Source organism: Myotis lucifugus, unplaced genomic scaffold, assembly GCF_000147115.1.
Source record: "Myotis lucifugus unplaced genomic scaffold, Myoluc2.0 scaffold_10, whole genome shotgun sequence".
Taxonomy (NCBI): Eukaryota; Metazoa; Chordata; class Mammalia; order Chiroptera; family Vespertilionidae; genus Myotis; species Myotis lucifugus.
The window spans coordinates 5,418,073-5,442,292 of record NW_005871058.1 but is presented as its reverse complement, the minus strand read 5'-3'; the positions used below and the strand labels follow the sequence as shown (position 1 = coordinate 5,442,292).

Below are 24,220 nucleotides of genomic sequence, written 5' to 3'. Positions count from 1 at the left end.
AACATATGAAAAATGTTCAGTCTCACTTGTAATAAAATAAATGCAAAGGAAAAGTCACTAATATCCTATTTCCACCTGAGAAATGATGTGAGAAAGTAGGCACTCCATACAATGTTAAGGGGAATGTAAATAGGTACACTTCTTTGAAGGCAATTTGGCAACAGCCATAAAAATTTCACTACATATCTTCTGAGTAATTCCACATCCATATGGTAACCGATATGGTAGTCAATGTCCACATCTGGTTACTGGGCAATTGAAATGTGGTTCATCTGAATTGAGATGTGCTTTCAGTAAAATACAGAGGTGGGCAAAAGTAGGTTTACAGCTGTGAGTATGCAAAAGTTTATTCTTGAATTATATTTATTGCTTATTGTATTATTTTCCATACGAACAACTGTAAACCTACTCCCCCCCCCCCACTGGAAAATAATTTTTATTGAGAGCCCACCAGCTGCACCATCTGTTCCTGACATTAGGCTCCTTCTTCCTTTCCAACCCGGTCTTTCTTAAGTGGTCCCATGAATGCTTTTTTCTCCTCCACTATCTGGAAGTGGCCATGGGCAAACTTGGAGGTGGTGTCGATAAACTTAAGGTCAATCTTCTCCAGGGCCAGCCCTTTGGTCTGCATGAGCAAGGACTTGTGGAGGGTGAGAACTCACTTCTTGGTTCCCACCACACAGCCTTTCAGCATGACAAAGTCATTGGTTACTTCGCCGTGGTGGACAAAGCCACCCAGAGGTTGATGCTCTTGTCAGACAGGTAATAGTCGGTGGAGGCGTTGTTCTTGATTCACTTGCCATCCTTGATAAGGTAGCCCTGGCCAAACCTGTAGATCTTCTTGTTTATCTCAGTGTGGGGATGGTAGCCTTTCTGCCCAGCCTGGGCCACAGAGAAGGCCACCTGGGCAGGATGCCACGCCCGAATACAGGCAACCTTCTGCAGCCCTCTGTGGGTCTTGTGTGGCAGCTTCTTGGTGTGTCAGCGGCTGGTGACCCCTTTGTAGCCTTTGCCCTTGGTCACTCCAATGACATCAATCATCTCGTCCTGTCCAAACACCTGGTTTACAGGGACCTGCTGCTCTAGCCTCTCCCCGGCCCAGTCCAGTGTCTCGGCCTCCCGTGCCTCCATTTACCTGGATCTCCATGAGGTGGGCCTTTTTCTGGCGCAGAGGAGGCAGACGCATCTGGGTGTGGGCGATGACACGGATGATCTGGCAGTACTTCTTCATGCTGTTGAAGTCCTTCTCCAGCTGCTTCTTGCTATCGTCATCCTTCCACTTCTTGCAGTATTTGGTGAAGGCCTTCTTCTTAGACTTACGCTAGATCTTATAAAAGCGTCTTTTGCACTCATCACTGATATGCTCAGCAAAGATGGTTTTGAAGGTACGGAGGCCTGGGGCGGGGGAGGGGGGGTTCCACGTAGCCCACAATGCCCACAACCACCATGGGTGGTGTCTCCACAATGGTCACAGCCTCCACAACTTCCTTCTTGTTCACCTTGGATCCTGGCCTATTGACCTCCCTCATGATGTGGGTCATGCCAGCCTTGCAGCGCAGGAATGCTGTGAGGTGGACAGGCTTGGGGGAGTCATCCTTGGGGAAGCTCTTCACCTTCCCGCGGTGCCGGCTGCTGCACTTCCTAGGCAAGAAGCCCAGGGACCCATGCCTGGGAGCGGAGAACTTCCTGTGAGACATCCTGCTGCCAACACTGCCGGTAGAGTAAATCTACTTTTTAAAAAACATGTTTATTGATTTCAGAGAGGAAGAGAGAAAGAAGAGAGAAATATCAATGATGAGAGAGAATCATTGATCGGCTGCCTCCTGCATGCCCCTACTGAGGATTGAGATCGTAACCCCTGCTTTTGCCCTTGACAGGAATTGAACCTGGAACCCTCAGTCCACAGGCTGACGCTCTATCCACTGAACCAAACCAGCTAGGGCTGTAAACCTACTTTTGACCCACCCTGTATACAGTAGATTTCAAAGAGTACAAGTAAAATAATGTAAAGTATCTCACTATTAATTTTTATACTGATTTACATGTTGAAGTAATAATATATGGGACATAATGGGTTAAATAGAACACATTTTAAAAATTAATTTCATTTGTTTATTTTGCGTGTGTTTTTAAAATGTGGCTGCTAGAACATTTAAATTGCATATTTGTTACATTACATTCGTATTGAGCAATGTTTGCAGTTAGCATATATAATTCTACTTGCATATATGAGAGTATATATATATATATGTGTATATATATATGTTACAACATTATTAGTATTCACTAACAGAGGCTTTGCTAAATAAAACATGATATATCCACTCAGTGGAATATTATGTGACCAGAAAAGGAATGAGACCAACATGTATGAAGACAGGGAACTGTCTGATAAATATTGTTAAGTGAAAAAAAATGAAGCACATAAAAAGAAAAAAAAACAATGAAAAAACAAACAAATAAAAATGAAGCACAGAACAGCTGTATAGTAAGCTAATGTTTATGTACAGTGTATATTGAATAGGTTTTGAATGAAATATGTAAATTTGTACGTATGCATAGAATGTTCTTGGAAGGATGCAGGAGAAATAATTTTTATTTATTTTCCTAGAGAGAAAAAAATTGCAGCTCAGTATCGGGGTGACGAAGATTTACTTTGAACTCTACCTATTTATACTGATTAAATGTTTTAGAAATGTATTCATTACCTATTCAGAAAAAAAAATCCGTATGGATTTTCATTGTTTTTGAAGAAAACAATCTCCAAATAGTTTTCCAAAATTAGTTATGATGGCATAACAATTCATATTTATTTCAAAAAAGTGGTGGTGGGAGACAGATGTATATAAACCACAGTGTCCTGCACATAGCGGATTCCCAGGAAATGCCCATCCCCTTCCCTGCACTTTGGCTAATAGCATTTACACTAATAAAAGAGAAACATGCAAATTGGTGTCACTCTGCTACACCCACAAGCCACGCCCATCAGCCAATCAGGAGTGAGTATGCAAATTAACCCAACCAAGATGGCGGCCACAAAGCTGGAGCGAGCAGGAGGCTTGGGTTGCCCCCAGTGATGGAGGAAGCCAAGCTTCCCGCCTGCCCTGGCCAGCCCTGGCCTCTGCTCAAGGCTACAAAGTTTCAATTATAGAAGATAAATAAATCCCAGATACCTGCTTCCCTCCACTTAAGGAGGCGCTGAAAAAAGAAAAAGAAAAAAAAGAGGGGCTGGGAGCTTGGGTCGCCGGGGGCTGTGGCCAGCCTGCAAACAGCCATCAGCCCCTCACCCAGGCTGGCCAGGCACCCCAGCGGGACCCCACCCTGAAGGGGCTGTGGCCAGCCTGCAAACAGCCATCTGCCCCTCACTCAGGCTGGCCAGGCACCCCAGTGGGGACCCCCACCCTGAAGGAGGTGTGGCCAACCTGCAAACAGCCCTCAGCCCCTCCCTCAGGCTGGCCACACCCTCATGCAGTGAGGGTCCCTGCTGGGGGGCTTAGCCAGCCTGCAAACAGCCATCAGCCCCTCACCCAGGCTGGCCACACCACCCCAGCAGGGACCCTCACCCCATGGGGGCATGGCTGGCCTGCAAACCACCACAGGCCCCTCACCCAGGCTGCCCCACACCCCAAGGAACCTCCACCCTGATCTGGGACACCCTTCAGGGCAAACCAGCCGTCCCCCACCCATGCACCAGGCCTCTGTCTATGCTAATAAAACGGTAATATGCTAATTAGACTGGGAGACCTTCCAGGAGACCTTCTGGACGTTCTTCTGGACAGAGCCATGGTGGCGGGGCTGAGGTAGAAGCGGTTAGAGCCCAAGAGGGGAGGGCAGTTGTGGGTGATCAGGCTGGTGGGGGGCAGGGCCATTGGGGGTAAGCAGACCAGCAGGGGGGGCAGTTGAGGGCAAGCAGGCTGTCAGTGGGGGTCAGTTGGAGGTGATCAGGACAGCGGGGGGGGCAGTTTGGAGTGAGCAGGCCAGCAGGTGGGCAGTTGGAGGTGAGCAGGCTGGCGGGGGGACATTTGGGGACAAGCAGGCTGGTGTCAGGGGGCAGTTGGGGGCAAGCAGGCCGGCAGGCAGAGTGGTTAGGGGCAATCAGGCAGGCAGGCAGGCAGGCAGGTGAGCGGTTAGGAGCCAGCAGTCCTGGATTATGAGACTGATGTCCAACTGCTGGTTTAGGCCCAATCCCTGTAAACTGACAGTAGGACATCCTTCAAGGGGTCCCAAATTGGAGAGGGTGCAGGCTGGGCTGAGGAACACCCCCTCCCCTGTGCATGAATTTTGTGCACTGGGCCACTAGTAGACTTCATAACAGAATCTTGCCATGTTTCAGGGCTGCCGTGAGTTCTACCTTCACGTTGTGGCTCTAGAGATGTAAGTGTAAATGGGGTGAGGCTACACTGATCCTATTACATGTCCTAGATCAGTTATGCCCTCTGTCCCCAGCAAATTCCAGACACTTGCTTGCTTACTTTTATGCCTCCCTCATCAGAATGGAAGGCAGCTTGTATAATGTATAACTGCAGTCAGTATAGTGTTATAGGCTGTCTGCAAATTTTATTACTATATTAAGGGCTGAAGCAAAATTTTCCAGTTATTACATTCTCTGCACTAAAATCTTTGCTCTCCTTGTCAGTCTCTTGATTCTTTGGCAGTTAAAACGCTCTCTTTTATTTCTGCATCAGATACCCTGCACCTTGCTAACCTCTTTGTCCATTTCAATCACCTCTTCTCACTTTCATAGTTTGTTGATTGATTGCTTCTCATGGGGTATGTCTGGCTTTCCATCCCTTTTTCTAAATTTAAAGCAGTAGAGCCATCCTTCAGAAAGTACAGTGTTCAATCAGTTGCATTTGCTCATAAATGTCTTTCTTTTTTTTAACAAAGTCTCTGATTCTGACTCCTTATTTCTATCCCCATTGCCTCTGCCTGAGTCCAGCCCTCTTCATCTTGTCTAAAATATGTCGATTAGCTCTTAACTAGTAGGCATGCTTTCAGACTTCCTACTGGCAATCCATTTTCCACTTTATTGCTGTATTCTAAAAACAGATTTTTGAAAAACAGATTCATTCATTTATTCATCAATTATTTTAAAAGTAAATCCTTTGTGTCGGGCATCATGCTAGGTCTTGGGGACATAAAGACATATTTTTCATATGTAGGCACGGTACTCCTGAATTCTGAGTCTAGTGTGTATGGGGGGGATGGGCAATGAAGAGACATAGATTGACATCCATAGGGGTGGGCACAGGATGCTCTGGCAACACTCAGTAGGAAGGGATAACTTCTCAGTCCCTGCCCTCTGATCACATTGGAGAGAGGCAGAGGGACGTGTTCTAAGCAGAGGCAGCAGCAAGGGCAAAGGCTAGACAGGATGGTGCATGACATACCTGGTCAGTTAGGCTGGACAGGTGGCCAGAGAAGAAGAGCTGGAGACATCAGCATGAGATGGTGGTGAAAGGCCTATTGAGCCATGAAAGGGAATTTGGACTTTATTCTAAGGGTCTAGGTTCTAAGCAGAGCAGTTATGTGATCAGATTTGCATTGTTATGAAAAGCATTGAGATGGGAGTTTCAAGGGTAGTTAGAGGGATAAAGACTGAAGCCAGGAAAGAAAATTAGGAGACTATTTCAACAATCGAGTCAAGATTCAAGATAATCTGAATCAAGATAACAGCAGTGAGGATGGGAAGAAGTGAACAGCTTTTAGAGATATTCATCAATAAAACAGACTGGGTTTAGTGATTACCCATTTGATATATTGTTATCTATTTCCATTTTTCCTTTCTCGCACAACTTTTTGTTTCCCTAGTGTTTGTTTTCTGTTATTGTTTGGTATATAAGTGCTACACTGCTTTCTGTCAATATGGATTAGTTTGCATGAAATCTAGACTGATATCAGGTGTAGATCCTCTAACTTTATCTTTGTAAAATAATTGTTTTGGCTAGATCATTTGCATTCCAATATAAATGTTTGAATTAGCCTGACAATTTGCATACACACAATATACCTGCTGGAATATTGTGGAGATTAAGTTGAATAAGTAGGTTAATATTGAAAAAAATAATATTCTAGCAATATTGTTTTCCATCTAATTAATATGGCAGAACTTTCTACTTATGTCTTTTTAAGTTATCTCAGCAATGTTTTATAGTTTTCAATGTATAATTACTGCATATTTTAAAGGTATCTGTAAGTAATTCATACTTTTGGTTGTTGTTGGTAATTGAATTGTAATTTTTATTTCATTTTCCAATTATTTATTGCTAATATATAGAAATACTATTCTATTTTTGTATATTGACTTTGCATAGGTCTTGATAAATTCATTTACTAGTTCTAGGAACTTTTCTCTGTATTCCTATTGATTTTCCAGTACACATATTTCCTGCAAATAGAGTTTTACTTCTTCTCCATTCTGTATGTCATTCATTCACTCATTCATTCATCTATTTGTTTTATTGCACTAGTTAAGGCTTCCAGATGAATATTGAATAGTAGTATTGAGACAGGGCATTCTTGTCTTATTCTTGATCTTAGGAGGAAAATATTCAGCCATTCACCATTAAGTATAATGCTACCTGTGGGCTTTTCACAGATGTTCTCGAATCAGTTGAGGATGTTTCCTCCCCCTTTTTTCCCTAGTTTGCTGATACTTGTTAATCATAAATGGATGCTGAATATTACAAATGCTTTTGTTTCATTTATTACATAATTACATGGGTTATTTATCTTTATTTTGTTAATGTGGTGAATTATATTAAGTGATTTTTAAATGTTAAACCAACCTTGCATTTCTGGAATAAACCTCACTTGATCATGATGTATAATCTTTTTCATATGTTATTGGATTAAATTTGCTTATATATGTATATATATATTTATATCTATATATGAGGGCTATGACTCTATAGCTATTTCTTCTAATGTCTTTGCTTGGTTGTTTTTTTTGTATCAGAGAAATACTGTCCTTAAAAAAGTGAGTTTAGAAAATATCCCCTCCTCTTCTGGTTTTGGAAAAATTTCATATTGAATTGATATTATTTCTTTCTCATGTGTTTGATAGAATTCTGGGGTTTTCTTTGTGGGAAGGTATTCTTAATTATTAATTGAAATTATGTAGTACATACAGCACTACTCATATTATCTATTTTTTCTTGTGTCATTTTAATAGATGTCTTCCAAGATATCTGTTCATTTTGTTGAATTCCAAATTTAATGGCGTAAAGTTGTTCATACTCTTCCCTTATTATCTTTTAAATATATTTGGTTCTGTACTGATGGACTCTCTTTCTACCCTCAGGTTGATAATTTGTGTTTTCGTTTCTTCTTGATAGGTCTGGCTAGAGGTTTATTAATTTTAGTAATCATTTCAAAGAATATTGTTTATTTTTTTCAATTTCATTGTTCTCCATGCTAATCTTTATTTTGTGCTCCTCTTTGTCTAGGTTCCTTTTCGGAGAGCATAAATTACTGATTTTGAATCTTTCTCCTTTTGAGGTTCCTCATCAATCCTTACAGCTTGGCTAGGACTTCTATTTCTGCTCTGAAAAAACGGCACTTAATTAGTTTTCCAGTTAAATTGCAAAGTGAGTACAAGTAACTGGGGCTTATGTACCTAGCTCAGAAACACAGTCCAGTCCATATGTACTTCAATGACAGAATAATAACATTTTGCAGAATAAATGCCCTATATTTATTATAAGTATTCTAAGCAAAAATTGTTAGTAGAGCTTGTGAGGCCCAGAGAGAAGGGGCCCTTTAAAACTCAGTTCAGCTCCTTTTCCACCCTGAGAAGCATCCCCTTTAAAAGAATTACCACCCAGATGATGTTTGATGTTTCTGACTTGGCATCATGCTGTGGAAGAAAGATCAGGGGTTTCAAGTCAGATCACTCAGATGTTTACATTTTGGGTTATTTCTTAGCCTTTCTGAGCACGTTTCTGGTTTGCATGTGGTATTACCTGCTCTCCACTCTTTCCTCTTCCGGGGAGTCTATCTGACACCCACATCCATGGTCATTTCTCTTATTATGGGCTTTCGTACTTAATGTACCTTCCCTTTGAAGCAATTGTCAAAATTTCACTTTTCATTTAGGCATGTAATTATTAATTTAACCTCCGTCCGCCTCCTAACGTTGCAACCTCGGCCTGAGACTGTAGGCTACACGGAGCCAGGGACCAGGAGCGTTTCCTGTACCCGGGCTCACGCCATCGCCGTGCACCAGAGTCTAGCACAGTGCCTGGCACACAAGCAGCCAGCGAACAAATGAATGACAAAGGGGTTGCCCTCTGTGGCCCGAGCGCAGCAGCTGGGTGTGGAGGGAAGCGCCCAGGCCCGCAGTTCCCGCCCAGGCATCGGGATAACAATCCCCACGGGGAGGCCCAACCCGGAGATCCCGATCCACCCCCTGGGGCAGCGCTTTGCCAGGTGACGCCACTCGGGGGTGGGACTTCCGGCCGCTGAAGTTTAACAGTCAGGGCGGGAGCCGGAAGCCCAGCGCGGAGCGGGTCGTGCCGCGGCGCCCGGTGTGCCCCGGCGGAGAGGTGAGGTTCCGGAGGGCCTGGGTCAGCGGGCCTCGCCCGTTGTGTCCTTGCATGTTCCCGAACCCCGCCCGCCCTCCGGCCACCTCGGGGCGGGGCGGAGGCCCCGGGTTCCCCGCGCCGGGCCGTCCCGCGCTCCGGACGGTTGGGGGGCAGGGGCGCGGCACGGGTTTGGCGCGGAAGTTCCCGGAAGCCGCGGGCCGGGGTCGCGCACCCGGGCCTGCGACTGCCCCCCGCCGGCCTCGGAGGTGGCCCTGGCCAGCTGGGGTGTGTGGGTGGCGGCCCCGGGGCTGTGCTGCCTCCGAAAAGTTTGCAGCTGCTCCACAGTCCGTCCTCCTTTTTGCAAATCTCTCAGCTACGACTCGTTTAGGTGGCGCTCGAATGCATTGTACAAGGGAACCCCAGTTAAACAAGTTCTTGGCAAGTAAAATGCATTTTTGATGAGTGCAAGTTGGAGAACTTTCATTGGTGTAAAACTAAGTGTTGTTTCATGGAGCCGTTATCCCCAAATTCGGGGCTGGCAGGCCGTCTGTTACCGCCCTGGGTCCCCACTGCTCTTTCTGGGGGACCCACTTTGAAAGGCTGATGTAATTCGTGCCTCTCCCCTGTGCTCAGTTCTCAGAAGACCGAGGTAGGTGGGCAGATGGTCCCCTTCCCGGCTCCACTTTCAGAGAAGGAAACAGACATCAAGTGACTTGGCCAAAGTCCCTGTCACCCCAACTCGGGGGCACATCGTTTGAACCCACTTTTTCAGAGCCCCGGCTTCGGTGATCTTTCCACTACCCCACGCCACTCACCGGGGGTGGTGTAAGATTATAGTTGTGTTTACTGGGTTTAGAGATCGCCTTTCTTGCTCTTCATTGTTCCCCCAGTAGGGAACCAAAAGAGCCCCTTATGACATGTTAAGGCACCAAATCTAAACACTATGTTTGTGGTGCAACAGGTGACTGGCTTTTAGTAGCACTGCAACTATCTGGCAAATGAATCACATAAGTGGCTTTTCTAGTTATCACTAGCTTTAGCTTTTTTATAAACAACATTCACTTTTTTTTTTTTTTGTCTTGAGAATTAAAGGGCCCTATAAGTTATTATTCCTCTAAGTTGTCCTTTGAAATATACTGGACCTAAGTGCACTGACTTGGGAACCTGCCTGTGACATCACTGATGCTGTGCTATACTCTCGCACCCTCCACACCAGCAAGGCGTGGGGCATATATTTCTAGGTCCCCTTCTCTTCCCTTCCCCTTCCTCTCATGTATTTTTGAGCACTTTTTTTTTGACCTATCATATGTTACTGTTTGCTGCTCTTTAAAGTGTCTGTCTAGAGTAGCGTTTTGGCTTCCTGCCTGTAGATTGCTTTAATTTGGGAAGTCACTTTATCAGCATTGTGGTTGAACTATATATTGTGAATAAATAATGTGAGTGAGGGCGTTGTAGACCAATAATTGGTATAGGGACTAGTGACATCTGGGCTGTATCTGCTAATTTTGGAATTATTTGGAAAAACTAGAGTGTCTGGATTCAGACCTGCAGGAGTGCTATAGTTTATGATACATTTTTAGAAAGATTAGGAGGTTACCAATCCAACACTTATTCATGAGGACCTCCTGTGTGCCAGGAATGTGTTTCAGGATGTAGTAAACAAGACAGAGTATCTGTTCTGAGGATCTTTGTTTTGTTCAAGTTGTGGGGAGGGAAGGGGCAGGCAGACATTATGAGTAAAATTAGAACTGTAAAGAGGACAAGTGCCATGAAAAAATGAAACAGGATAATGGGATATAGAGCAACTGGTATGGGGCTGCTTTCGTCATGCTTATCAGAGTAAGCTTTTCTGAGGAGGAGACATTTGACCTGAGACTGGAATGATATGCAGGAGATGACCATAGGAATTCTGGGGAAGGAGCATTCCAGGCAGAGGAGGAGCAAACGGAAGACAGGCAGGCCAAGAAAGAAGGCAAGTGAGTCTAGGGTGGGGGAAGAGCTTTGCACCGGGCTAGGTAGGTCAGATAAAGCAAGCTAAGAAGGTTGGATTTCATTGTAACGGCTGTGGAGAGCCAGGGGAAGGGTCAAAGATCACTCCAGCTACTTTGTAGTGACACTTTGGGGACAGAAGTGGACAGTGGTGCCACTTGTCTTGGATTAGATGCTTCATTAACTTTTTTTTTTGCCTAACTTTGTTTTTTAAAATATGTTGTTTTAAACTATTTGTAGGTGCAGTCATGCAGGAAAATCTCAGATTTGCTTCATCCGGAGATGATGTTAAAATATGGGATGCTTCATCCATGACGTTGGTGGATAAATTCAACCCACACACATCACCACATGGAATCAGCTCATTATGTTGGAGCAGCAATAGTATCCTTTAAAAAAGATAAAACACTCTTTGTTAGGTTTAAAAACCAATGGAACTTTTTTTGCATGTGACCCATAATTTGTAGCTCTGAAAGGTAAAAAGAAACAGTTTACTAAACAGTATATCATGAATACCCACCGATTTCTCTTTTAAAAAATTTAGTTATAGCCCATTGCATTGAAAAACACTGCCATATATATATATATATATATATATATATATATATATATATATAAATTATTATATCCAGACCATATAATTCGTTTTATTATCTAGAGTTTGTTATTGAATCAAATAGAATAAGGTAGGTAATGACGGGAAAAATTCTGAAAGGTTTTGGAATGCGTTTTTGAATCTATGTTTGAATATTTGTGGTTCTTGTCTGGAAATTAATGATAGAACTCAAAGACAGAAACGAAGCTTGGTGAGGAGATAAAAATTAAAATTGACCTTCATCCCCATCTTACAGATATATTCTTGTATTTTTCTCCCTTTCTATCTATGACAAAAATAGTCTCATTTTCCAAATATTCAGAGAAGTTACTGAATTTTTCTAAGCTTTCTCTGTTTCTGATCCACACCCTCCTTGTCTTAGTAAACTCTGATATGTGGATAAAATAAATGAGGCAGTGAAGCTTAGAAATCAGGATTTCTCAGCCCCTCACACTATTGACATTTTGGGCCAGGTGATTCTTTGTTATGGGGCCTGTCCTGTGCATTAGAAGGTGTTTAGAAGCCTTTCTGGCCTCTACCCACCAGATGCCAGTAGCCCCTAGCTGAGAACCGCTGTTGTCAAAAAGTGCTCATCACCTTTTGTATGCACTGCTATGTTAAAAATTGTCATTCTTTTGTCAAACTCCTACATATAGTGTCTTAAACAACAAATTAGATTTTTCCATGTCTGATCTTATCAATACCAAAGTATTAATATTCTGCTTCTTGATGAAAATGTGATTGATTCATAAACAAAACCATTAGGAGTTTTCATGTTCAATCTAATTGTTAATGCAAATATGTAACAAAAATGATGATTTTTCTTATTGAATTAAATTTACTTCATCATTCCTTGAATTTGTATTATGGTAGCAAAGTTAATTACTTCAGTGCTCTATTAATCAAACTCATGGTGCAGTGACTACATGTTTGAAGTACTCTCCAGAAATGTAGTGGGGGGACTGTTTTAAAGAGGGACAAATACGTGAGGTTGCTTCTCTATTACTGGATTTTTATTATGTTCAGAGGTTAATTTTTCTCTGTTACTGCATTAGAGAAAAATAGCATTACTTAGTAAGATGTATTATTTTTGGTTTATTGTATTCCAGGGAGTTTTAGTAACGGTTGGCATTTACTGATAAACCATTTAATGGTCTGTGAATAAAACTGTTGTGACTATGAGGAGGTATCGTATGACTTGGAAACTGGTCTTATTTCTGTGTGGTTTTCCTGTGCAGTAGGTGTGCACTGAGAGCCTTCATCTAATCTTATTCCTAATGAAGCTTTGATCCCTTCCATGGAGGTTAGTTATTGATGAACGAGGACTTCCCACACTCAGAAACTTGAGGGCCACTTCTCATGGGTTCCAAAGGCGCAGTTCATGGTGACGTGCCAGGGAGATCAGTTTTCTATGCTTTTGGTCCTTGAGATAATGTTCCTCACTTTCTCATGACTTCTAAAACTACATGAGAAATACAAGAGGTTACTATTTTACCCTCTCACTATCTTTCTGTTTTTTTTCATTTCTATATTGTAAGGAGAAAAGTAGCAGTAAACAAGGAAGAAGCCAAATAAAGAGAAATGATATATTTTCCTCAGTGCTGTAATATGTAGGTGGAAATGATTTTGTTTAAATCATCATGTATCATAAAATCACAACCCACGGTCTGTTCACAAAATATAGGAATGTTACATAAATCATCCAAAAGTAATGCAATTAGAACTTTGCTTATTTAAAAGCATTAATTTAAACTTCTGATATTTTAATGTGTTAGGACTTTCAAAATGAAACTCTTGTTCTCGGTTATATTGTATTTAATTATTTTAGTTTTAAAATACATTGCTATGTTTTTACTGATTGTGCCACATAAAATAAGGTAAATATAATTTTAAATTTAAAGTAAAAATTTTAAAAATGTAATTATATTAAATTTTAAATAATTTAAAATTTAATTTAAAATAGAACTCTTCCATAACATAAATAGTTGCTATTTAACCACATTTATTTATATTTGCTATACTTACTGTAATATTTATTCTTAATATATTTAAGATTGAAACATTATATCACAGAAATTCTAGTTGTGAGAAAATACCAGCTTTTATTTTTTTAGTGGACAAATAGGAGACTAATATAGATATTTGCTTCCTAACTTAAATGGGTACCAAGCACTGTGTTAAAAACTGCCCTGAACAGTGTTTATAGACGAAAAGGCTGATTCATATATGCTGATGGTGCTTTTATTATGCTTTCATTCTTGAAGTATAAAATTAGACCTTCTGGCTTACTCTTTGAAAATGGAGTAGTGTTTCACATGGGTTACATAGCTTTCAAGTGATAGCAGAGCCAGAAAGGATAGTTCTTCCCTGTGGTGGTAGTGAAGAGGCTTAGTAAGTAGTAAACTGAGCCATTTTTGAAAGCTAATGTCTAAGCGATGCTCATTTGCTTTTCTGCTTAGGTTAGTGTGCTTGCTTTTATCATCACAATTCTTGTATTAACAGTCTAGTGCTAGAGATGCTCATGGATTGTTTTATGCTCCATAACTCTTCCTTTAGATAACTTCCTAGTGACAGCATCTTCCAGTGGCGACAAAATTGTTGTTTCAAGTTGCAAATGTAAACCTGTTCCACTTTTAGAGCTTGGTGAAGGGGTAAGTGAAAAACAAACAAACAAACAAACAAAAAAACCTAAAAGAAAATCTTAGTTTTACTTGGGTGGCAACTGCCTATTTATTGTGGTGCTTGCAACTAAATATAAAGGTGTTTAAACGCATTTTTCTTAACCTAAGCTCAAAATAATACCATAACACTTATCGGTGAGATGGGTACTGAAACATCTTTAAGTAAAATAATACTGAATTTTAGGGGAGCAATCAGGGATTCAGGTTTTGTCAACTAGGCACTTGCTTTCTCCATTTTTCCTCTGTGGGAGGTTCCCTGGTGGTGTTGCCTTTTTAAGGACCAAGTCCCATTTAAGTCACTAGTTTGCTATGACCATAAAGCCCTAATGCTGTAGCCCTGCCTTCACTGCCATTGGGCTGAGGACTATCTCAGCTAAGGACGCCCATCTGACATAGCTTTCTGCTTTTGCTTCTGCCCATACTGAAGGGCCTGCCTGAGCCTCCCCAGGGGCGACATCACCTGGAAAAGATGGCTTTGTCAAAATGAGCTTTGGTCCCAGAGCATTTAAATGAAGCTTTCATTGCATATTGCTTGCTTATTCTTTTGTTTTATAAAGTAATCTCTGATTCAAGATATTGCTGGCTGCCTCATTTCCAATCTCTTGGAAGCTATTTCCAAGCTATTTCTTTTTTAAATAAGATATGATCTAAATAAAAAGGTATAAGATGTTGGTAGCTTGTCCTTTTTTAAGTTTCACATTTTCCTAGCAGACCCTAAAACATTATGAATAGTCCTAATTTTACACTGGAATAGGTAAGGGAGCCCAGATTTAAAAAGAACGTTTGATTTCTATCAGTTCTTTCCTAAAGATATCCAGTGGGATTGACCCAAAGTTCATTTCCAGCCCATATATGTTGGAGGCTGTGGCAGAGAGAATGCTAAGGGTAGAAATGGAGTTTGAGACCTTCTGCCTATTCAAACTCAGTTACGTAAAATTGAAGCAAAGAGCATCCCTGGTTGATAAAAGTCAAAGTGTATATCCTTTCAGAGCAGGCAAAACATTTTAGTCATCATCTTTGAATCTTTAAATCCTGTCAAAGACGGTTGACAAAAATTTGTTTAATTAAATAGCATCAAAATAATTTTGATTTCCTCTGTTACAATATGTATTATGCTACTTTTACATCATGTCTTAGAACCAGTTTGGTACCTTTTTGTTTTTTGTTATTAAATTATGAAAATAGATGATATTCACAAATTGACACAATTCTACAAATTTTGTGAATATTCCATATCAGTTGTTGCAGTTCTCTTTCCCATAGTTAAGAAATCACATCAGGATGCATGTGGCTGAAGTGGTCATTATAGTTATAATTTGAATCTGCTTTAATTTACTTATAAAATATTTTGCAAACATTGGTTCTTTAACCTTTATCAGTAATTTATTGTAACATATTAGTGTGTTGAAAATCTTTGTTTTGTAGGATCCAAGTTCTTTTACTCATGTGCTATTTGAGATATTAGACCTTTCCTATATAGGAAAATATGATTCTTATTTAAACATTAATTTTTGAGTAGAACTTTAAGTTTATATTTATTTTCTTTGATTTTGTATTTTCTTAAAAGTGGGCAGATTGGTATTAACAGTGTTATAATGGATGTGATAGGCTACTATATAACCTAGAAATTTGACCAGCTGTTATTTTTAGATTTTAAAAACTGCACCCATTGCTTGTGTTTTGGGATGTAGGATTCCTGTAATAACTACACGATTTCTATTAATTATTTAAGTTCATTAGCTACATTAATAATGTATTAACAAAAAGAATCTTCTATCATCAGCGTAAGCCAGCTATAAACATAGCTTTTGTTCTGAGCCCTTAAGAATAATTTGAGTTGTTTTTGACAGTTAGAATCCTAATATATTTATCTTTGATGGATATCATTCTTGTCTATTTTCTTTAAAGGTTATTTATATAGCTCTTAGTAAAACTGTCCTGATTTGCAGTGATAACCACATTCTAAATCTTATTAGTTTGTTCAGACCAAATTTAGTTCCTATGTGTGTATGTATGGTGCCTAGAAGAGAAGTATACCTACTATACTGACACATTGATCTAATGTGCTCCTGTTTATATGTGTTGGTAATTTTGACTCTTCGTCAAAATCTAAGAGCAGTAAGAAGCTTGAGTGTAGGAGCCATCGGCAGCTTTTTAAGAATCTGGTGCTCTCTTGAGTAGAGGATGTTTTTGAGATGCATGGACTCTCAAGGTAGAAGAGTCCTCATTTCTCATTTCTCAGATGAAGAAACATAGGCTCATAAAGGTGAGATGACTTGCCTAAACCTGCATGTTTTGCCTTTAGATTTTACCTAAGTCACAAATATTTCCCCTTTGGAATTATTTCTCCATTTTTTCCCCCATAGCATTCAACTGGAGGTAAGAACATTAATGTAACTACATAGTGTACCTGAAGGTTAAATAGGAAAATACATGAAATATTGTATTCTGATGGATGGGCACCACCAGGTAGATGACACTCAGATAATTATTGTGAGAAAAACTTGGTAGCCTCTGTATTTTTAGCCATTTATGTTATAAATATATATTGAGTATGGATATGGTCTTTGCTCTTAAAGAAACTGACAATCTGGTGGAAGACAGATAGTAAACTAGGAAACAGAATACACAGATAGTGATAAGTTGTTGTGTTGAGAACTAAAATAGTTAAGATATTGAGATAGCAAGTTACCTTAGGTGGCCAAGGGAGTACCCCTGAAGAGATGGCATTTAAGGTGCTGTCTATTGACCAGAAAAAGCTGTTCAGCCAAAGTTCGGGGCAAGAATAGCTGTTGTTGAAGCCTTGAGGACAATATAGAATTATTTTTAAGGAATGCAAGAAGGTCATTGTAGCTGGAGAATTAGTGGGTGAAGAGGAAAATGAGAGATAAGGTAGGAAGGGGCCAGATGAATAGATAGGGCTTTGAAAGCCAGGTTAATGAGTCTGGAATTTATTCTAGGGTTGATTAGAAGCCATTGAAGATTTTTAAATGGGAGAGATATGATCAGGTTAACATTTTTGAAAGATCACCCTACTTATGGAGAACAGAATGCGCAGGAGTAGAAGCAGGACAGCCAGTTAAGAGGCTGCTGTTGTGGTTCCACAGGGTTTGGATTAGAGTGCTGGAAGTAGTGCTGGATACTGGGAGGGCCAGCTGGGATTTATTTTAGTGTCGGAGTTTAGAGAATTTATGGTAGACCTGGGGCAGGCAGAACGAGGAATCAAGGCGAATTTCTGGAATTTTATCTTGAAAAACTGGGTGGATGGATGGTGTCTTTACATACATGGGAAAGAATATAGAGTCAAGTTCTGATGACTCAATGTTTAAGAATTGGATTTCTTAAGGGGAGATTTGCCATGAGACTTTGGGCAAATATCTTGTCCTCGATGGAAAATTTCCTTATCTGTAAAATGAGGGACAGACACATCCTTGAAAGTCTTCTCTACCATTAGTATTTTCTGAGCTGTGGTTTGATTGTAATTCAGGGTATCCTGTGGAAATGTAAGAGCAGGCTTTAGTAGGGGAGATATTACAGGTAGGTAAGCCCTGATGGGAGGCCAAGACTTGCTGGTATTTTCTAAGCTTCCTCTGTCACCTCTGTGTATGGCAGAGAACATGAATCTGGTTGATTTCTTGAAGTCTTTTTTAACTCCTTACAAGCTATCGGATCCATGTGGAAGATTAGAGGTGAATCTTTAGTATAAGTATTAGCATGTTTATAACATTTAATTCAACAAATATTTATTAAGTGCTTGCTGAGTACTGAATAAGACTTAAAAGTCATCTCTGGGCTCTGTTAAGTTAAGGTAACTTTCTTTTTCTTTAATAGCAAAAGCAGACATGTGTCAGTTTAAATTCCACATCTATGTATTTGGTAAGCGGAGGCCTGAATAACACTGTTAATATTTGGGATTTAAAATCAAAAAGAGTTCATCGATCTCTTAAGGTAAGGAACTTGGGTGTTGTTGTTTTGTAATGTTACAGAAATGGTTATCGCACAATGTGTTTAGTTACCAAACTTTTAATGTTGAGCTTTTATAATAAAAGTAAGATACTTCAGCATTGAAGTGAGATTTGTTAGGGAAAATAAAGATTCTATTTCTTTACAAAGTCATAGATATTGTATTGGACCTCATATTCTTAACTTCTTAGATGGGAGCAATGCCCTAAATGTCCTTTTTCTTCTCATCAGATATTGTTTCTTTGATTTAGAAAAGGAATAAAATATAGAGACATTTCCAAACATGCTTGGAGGACCATTTGAAAAGGTTATGTAATAGTTATTACAATAGTTATTACAATAGTGTAATATAATAGTGGCATATTATAGTTACTATTCTTGGCATTATATTAATCTGATTATTAGATACAAAGGTTTGTTTATATTAGTAATGTATGGCACCAAACTGTTAAAAACTAGACTCCTAATCCTGATCCCTTTTCTGTGTTCCTGCTAGATTTCTCTGACTTGATGTTGGAAAACGTCCTTGTGAACTCAGTTTGTTCAAAACCAGTTTTATTGTTTCCAAGTGGATTCCCCTTTGGATTTGGGAGACAGCCTAATATAGAGGGAGGCAAATAGGCTTTTGGGTTTGACCTGGAATTGAATCCCGGCTTTGTCACTTAGCAGTTATGTGAGCTTGCACAGGTTTCTTAACCTTTCTGTGCCATTTAGTCAACTCACCTGTAAAATGGGAAAAACTGACATTTTCTCCAAGATTGTTCTACGGATTAATAATGATATATGGCTCTGGGTGGTGTGCCTCAGTTGGTAGGAGTGTCGTGTACACCTAAAGGTCATGGGTTCGATTTGTGGTTATGGCATAGACCTAGGTTGTGGTTCGATCCTGGTGCCTTTGGGGGGCATACTGGAGGCAACTGATTGATTCCCCGCACCATACATACATAAATAAATAAATAAATAAATAAATAAATAAATAAATAAATAAATAAAATCAATGAAAATGTCCTCTGGTGAGGATTTAAGTAAATAAATAACAATAATAATATATCAAGCTCCCGGCGTCAGTAGGTACTCGACAAAGGGAAGCAGCTGCTGTCATCTCTCAAACATACCTTGCCCTTCTGGCTTTGGGGCTTTTGTTCCTTACTCCTTTCCATTTTGCAGGGTCTGGTTTACTTCCCCTAGTTTAGCTCTTCTCCTTTCTTTAAGGTTGAACTCCAACTTTATGTCTTGCATGAAGCTTCCTCTGTCAACTCAGTTCACAGTGATGCCTCTTTCTCTTTTGTCTTGACACTTTGCCTCTACCACCACTCACTTAGCTTTGTTCTGCCATTTTCGTGTTAATTTAAATGTCCTGTCTTCTCAGTTGAACAGTAATACTTTCAAGGGCAGGGATGCTCCTGATAGTCAACTCGCAATAAATGTTACTTGTCAGTGGAAGTGAATTCTGTAAGGGAGACATATTGCCATTTAGAAAATTACCTTTCTATTCTGTCTCTCGTTTCAGAGTGCCTGAGCTTTATTATAGTTATGAAAAATAGATCTCTGTTCCCTGAGAAGACTTGGTGTTGATCAGATAGTTTTCTGCTTATTTGAGTAATTTTTAAAATTTGAGGAAAACGTTAAAGCAAATATTAGATTGACAAATGGATAATATTTATAAAACACAAAATTTGCAAAAACATGAAAATATGCTTTCTGAAGGTTTTATGGCACTGTATTTCATTTTTTTCTTTCAGGATCATAAAGATGAAGTAACTTGTGTAACATATAATTGGAATGATTGCTACGTTGCTTCTGGATCTCTCAGTGGTGAAATTATTTTGCACAGTGTAACCACTAATATTTCTACTACTCCTTTTGGTCATGGTAGTAGCCAGGTAAGTATGGGTTTATTCAAAATAAAGTTGATAAGATAGATTTTGAACTCTTATATAAACCAATGAGTTTTAAGTTTTTAAAATTAAGTATTTAAAATAAGCTTGATTGAAAATAAGCTAATTCATACTAGATTGAGTATACTTATTTTATATTCAATTAGGCCACTGAATATAACATGCTCCTAGATTATAACTATATATAATAAAACACAAATACTGTTAACAGGTTAAGCTCAAAACATGAATATTAATCTTTCTATAGACATTACAGTTATAGAAGTGTTGCATAGCTCAAATTATGTTAGCTATAGGACAGGTACATAAGTACTCTGATGGGAATGTGATAATTGAGTGTGTTTAGGCACAGGATATATGGAGTTTTGTTTTTTTGGTTACTATAAGTATATCATAGTTCATGTATTGCTACCAGGTTAATACCAGGGGTATGTAGGGAAATGTTTTGTTGTTGTTAATCCTCACCCGAGGATATTTTTTCCATTGTTATTTTAGAGAGGGCGAGAGAGAGAGAGAGAGAGAGAGAGAGAGAGAGAGAGAGGCATTGGATATGAGAGAGAGACATTTATTGGTTGCCTCCCACACGTGCCCCAACTGGGGCTGGGATTGAACCTGCAACCCAGGTACGTGCCCCTAACAGGGAATCGAACCTGAGAACCCTCGGTGCCTGGACTGAAACTCCAACCACTAAGCTACACTGAGGAGGGCTGTAAGGAAACTTTTTAAAAAATATATATTTTATTGATTTTTTACAGAGAGGAAGGGAGAGGGATAGAGAGAGAAACATCGATGACAGAGAAACATCGATCAGCTGCCTCCTGCACGCTCCCTACTGGGTATGTGCCCACAACCAAGGTACATGCCCTTGACCGGAATCGGACCTGGGACCCTTGAATCCGCAGGGCCGACACTCTGTCCACTGAGCCAAACCGGTTAGGGCAGGAAACTTTTTATAAAGGAACTAGAGAAGCGGTTCTCAACCTGTGGTTCGAGACCCCTTTGGCGGTCGAATGACCCTTTCACAGGGGTCGCCTAAAACCATCCTGCATATCAGATATTTACATTACGATTCATAACAGTAGCAACATTACAGTTATGAAGTAGCAATGAAAATAATTTTATGGTTGGGTCACAACATGCGGAACTGTATTTAAAGGGCCAGAAGGTTGAGAACCACTGAGCTAGAGGCTCGATGCACAAAATTTGTGCAAGAGTAGGCCTTCCTTTCCCCAGCTGCTGGCACCGGCTTCCCTCTGGCACCTGGGACCCAGGTTTCCCTCACAGCCCTGGCTTTGTTCAGAAGGTCATCTGGTCTAATTAGCATATTACGCTTTTATTATTATATATATTAGCCAAATTTTTTCTTCAAGAAAATTAGTCTATAAAATTCTTAATACATTTAATTTCTCAAGTAATCTAATTTTTTACTAACTTTCCATTGAAATTCTCCACAGAAATTTCTAATAAGGTGCATCTTCTTTCCATTCTTACTTTTAATTATAATCACTGTGGCCATAATTATTATTAGATAAAAGATGGGAGTGCCTCACTTTTGAAAAGCAGTTTTTTAAATCATTATATTGAGTAGTATGTATTGAGTAGTATATATTTAATGTTTAAGGAAAATATATTGGATATTAAAAATGCATTGAAAAGTGCATTTTTTCAAGTTTCATTTGTATTGGGGGAATAAAAGAGATACATATAAATGATAATATGGGTGATTGATAAAAAACTTATGGAGATTCAGAACAGTGAGATAGAATTATCTGATTGGGAATAAAATGGGGAATATTAATGGAGAAAGGACTTCAGCTGGGTGTGAGACTTAATTAATTGTTTATTTTTACTATGATATAAACTGGCCTCCTTGCCAATCACTTGATTCTAACTTTTTTTTTTTTTTTTTTTTTTTTTTTAATATATTTTATTGATTTTTTACAGAGAGGAAGGGAGAGAGACAGAGAGTTAGAAACATCGATGAGAGAGAAACATCGATCAGCTGCCTCCTGCACATCTCCCACTGGGGATGTGCCCGCAACCCAAGTACATGCCCTTGACCGGAATCGAACCTGGAACCTTTCAGTTCGCAGGCCGACGCTCTATCCACTGAGCCAAACCGGTTTCGGCTTGATTCTAACTTTTGTATTAGAGTTAACTCTTTACATGCCTACATTCTAGTTGGAACCATATCGTGTTTTCTTTGTCCTCAACCATTGTCCAACTTTGTGGCTTACGTTGAAAAGATCCTCAATAACATGGGAATGGATGAATACTAAAATTAGAGATAACAAAGATTTTAATAGGCTAATATAGAACTTCAGGGGAGAGATATTATATATCTCCTTAGATGACCAAAGGCTTTCTCCATGCCTAGTCCAGAGTATTGACTCTTCATCCTTTGTGGTTTAGTTGATTTTTCATTATGCTTTAGTTGTTGAATTTCTAGCACAGTGGTTCCCAAACTTATTTGGCCTACCGCCCCCTTTCCAGAAAAAATATTACTCAGCGCCCCCTGGAAATTAATTTTTTTTAAATTTTAATAGCAATTAAACAGAAAGATATATGTATTAATGTTTCTACCTTTTTCATAAAATATAGTAAAGAAAGGTGTAAATTAGAAACATTGAAGTTTGAAATTATGAAACTATTTATTGAACTCAGAATAGAAAGGTAATACAAAAAAAGTTAAAACAAATGCACCTGTGGCGATCACCGCCCCCTGGATTGCTGCAGCGCCCACCAGGGGGCGGTAGTGCCCACTTTGGGATTCACTGTTCTAGCACAATCAGATGCTCAGAATCAAACAAATATATAAATATCTAAAATATGTTTTAATACAAATATTTCTTATTCTCTGCTAGTGTTTCCTTATACTTATTTGTGATTTGGCTGTGACTGGGCCTTTTATTTAGGGATATTCTAACCCTAATGAATCAATGTATTGTGTTTTTTTTTTCTATGGAAAAAAAGAGGAGGTTGAGTTAGCTCTACTCCAAGTTAGTAATATCATGACAAATATTCAATTACTAGAATATTGGTATGTCTTGGGATCATCTTATGTAGCCCACTAAATGATTTTATGGTATTGATTGAAACCTGTTACTCTCTAAACCAGAAAAGTCCTAAATCCTGTGTGAGTGCTGTGTCTGTGGTTGGCTGTTATTTATATAGTTTATATAAAACGTTCTTATGAATGCTTACAATTACATAAAATTTATTCTTCTTTTTATAGCCTATTCGGCACTTGAAGTACTCCTTATTTAAGAAATCGCTGCTGGGCAGTGTTTCGGATAACGGAGTAGTAACTCTTTGGGATGTGAATAGTCAGAGTCCTCACCATAACTTTGATAGTACTCATAAAGCTCCAGCTTCAGGCATCTGCTTTTCTCCTGTCAATGAATTGTTGTTTGTAACCATAGGCTTGGATAAAAGAATCATTCTCTATGACACTTCAAGTAAGAAGTAAGTGTGGCATTTCTTAATTTGGCAACAAATAATTATCTCATTAGAAGATATATTTGTGATTTGTATAGACTTATGATTCATTAATGCTCAGGAGCTCTAAAATTTGTGTACTTGATATCTGGTAAGGTAGATTTTTTTTCTTCTTCCAATGCAGAAAAAATAGATGAGGTGGGTATTCTTTTTTAATTATTATTCTGTTTCTTTTTTTAAAATTTGAATTTACTGGGATGATATCTAATCTAATAAAAGACAAACATGCAAATTGACCGTACCTTCGCTATGCCTCAAGCCATGCCCACCAGCCAATCAGAGTGACTATATGCAAATTAACCCAACCAAGATGGCGGCCGGCAGCCACAGAGCTGGAGCGAGCAGGAGGCTTGGTTGCTCCAGTGATGGAGGAAGCCAAGCTTCCCGCCCATCCTGGTCGGCTCTGAGCTCCCTGAAGGCAACAAAGTTTCAATTATAGAAGGTAAATAAATCCCAGAATAAAAAAAGAAAAAGAAAAAAAGGAGAGGCTGGGAGCTTCCATTGCCGGGGGGCTTGGCCAGCCTGAAAACGGCCCTCAGCCCCTCACCCAGACTGGCCAGGCACCCCAGTGGGGACCCCCCACCCTGAAGGGGGGGGTGACCAGCCAGCAAACAGTCATCAGCCCCTCACCCAGGCTGGCCAAACATCCATGGGGTTAGGGTCCCAACTGGGGGGTGCTTGACCAGCCTGCAAACAGCCATCAGCCCCTCACCCAGGCTGGCCAGGCACCCCAGTGGGGACCCCCACCCTGAAGGGGGAGTGACCAGCCTGCAAACAGCCATCAGCCCCTCATCCAGGCTGGCCAGGCACCCCAGCGGGACCCCCACCCTGATTCGGGAAACCCTTCAGGGCAAACCAGCCGGCCCCCACCCATGCACCAGGCCTGTATCTACACTAATAAAAGAGAAACATGGTAATTAGCGTACGACCGCTACCCTTCCCATTGGCTAATCAGCATATCCTTATGCAAATTAACTGTCAGCCAAGATGGCGGCTGGCAGCCATGCACTGAAGTGAGCAGGGAGGCTTGCTTGCTCCAGTGACTGCGGACATCCAACGTTCCCCGCCTGC

General features: G+C 40.0%; 1 protein-coding gene and 1 pseudogene across 6 annotated transcripts in view; one reads left to right on the top strand and one right to left on the bottom strand.

Moving 5' to 3' along the window:
• Positions 1-420: 420 nt before the first annotated feature.
• On the bottom strand, positions 421-1,704 carry LOC102438060 (annotated as a pseudogene).
• A 6,779-nt stretch (positions 1,705-8,483) lies between these two features.
• The window catches only part of NEDD1 (neural precursor cell expressed, developmentally down-regulated 1), a 34,153-nt gene continuing 18,416 nt past the window's right edge, over positions 8,484-24,220 (top strand). For 4 of the 6 annotated variants that reach the window (XR_002828062.1, XR_002828063.1, XM_023749912.1 and 1 more), the window contains exons 1-6: positions 8,484-8,546; positions 10,755-10,898; positions 13,666-13,760; positions 17,622-17,738; positions 19,496-19,636; positions 22,887-23,116. Coding sequence is in view for 4 of the 6 variants with exons in the window: in XM_023749912.1 (XP_023605680.1) it covers positions 10,763-10,898; positions 13,666-13,760; positions 17,622-17,738; positions 19,496-19,636; positions 22,887-23,116 (719 nt within the window). In the remaining 2 variants the exon portion in view is untranslated. Of the gene's footprint in view, positions 8,547-10,754; positions 10,899-13,665; positions 13,761-17,621; positions 17,739-18,010; positions 18,061-19,495; positions 19,637-22,886; positions 23,117-24,220 lie in introns of those variants that run through there. The other 2 variants (XM_014451567.2, XM_023749913.1) reach the window with 2 other exon arrangements.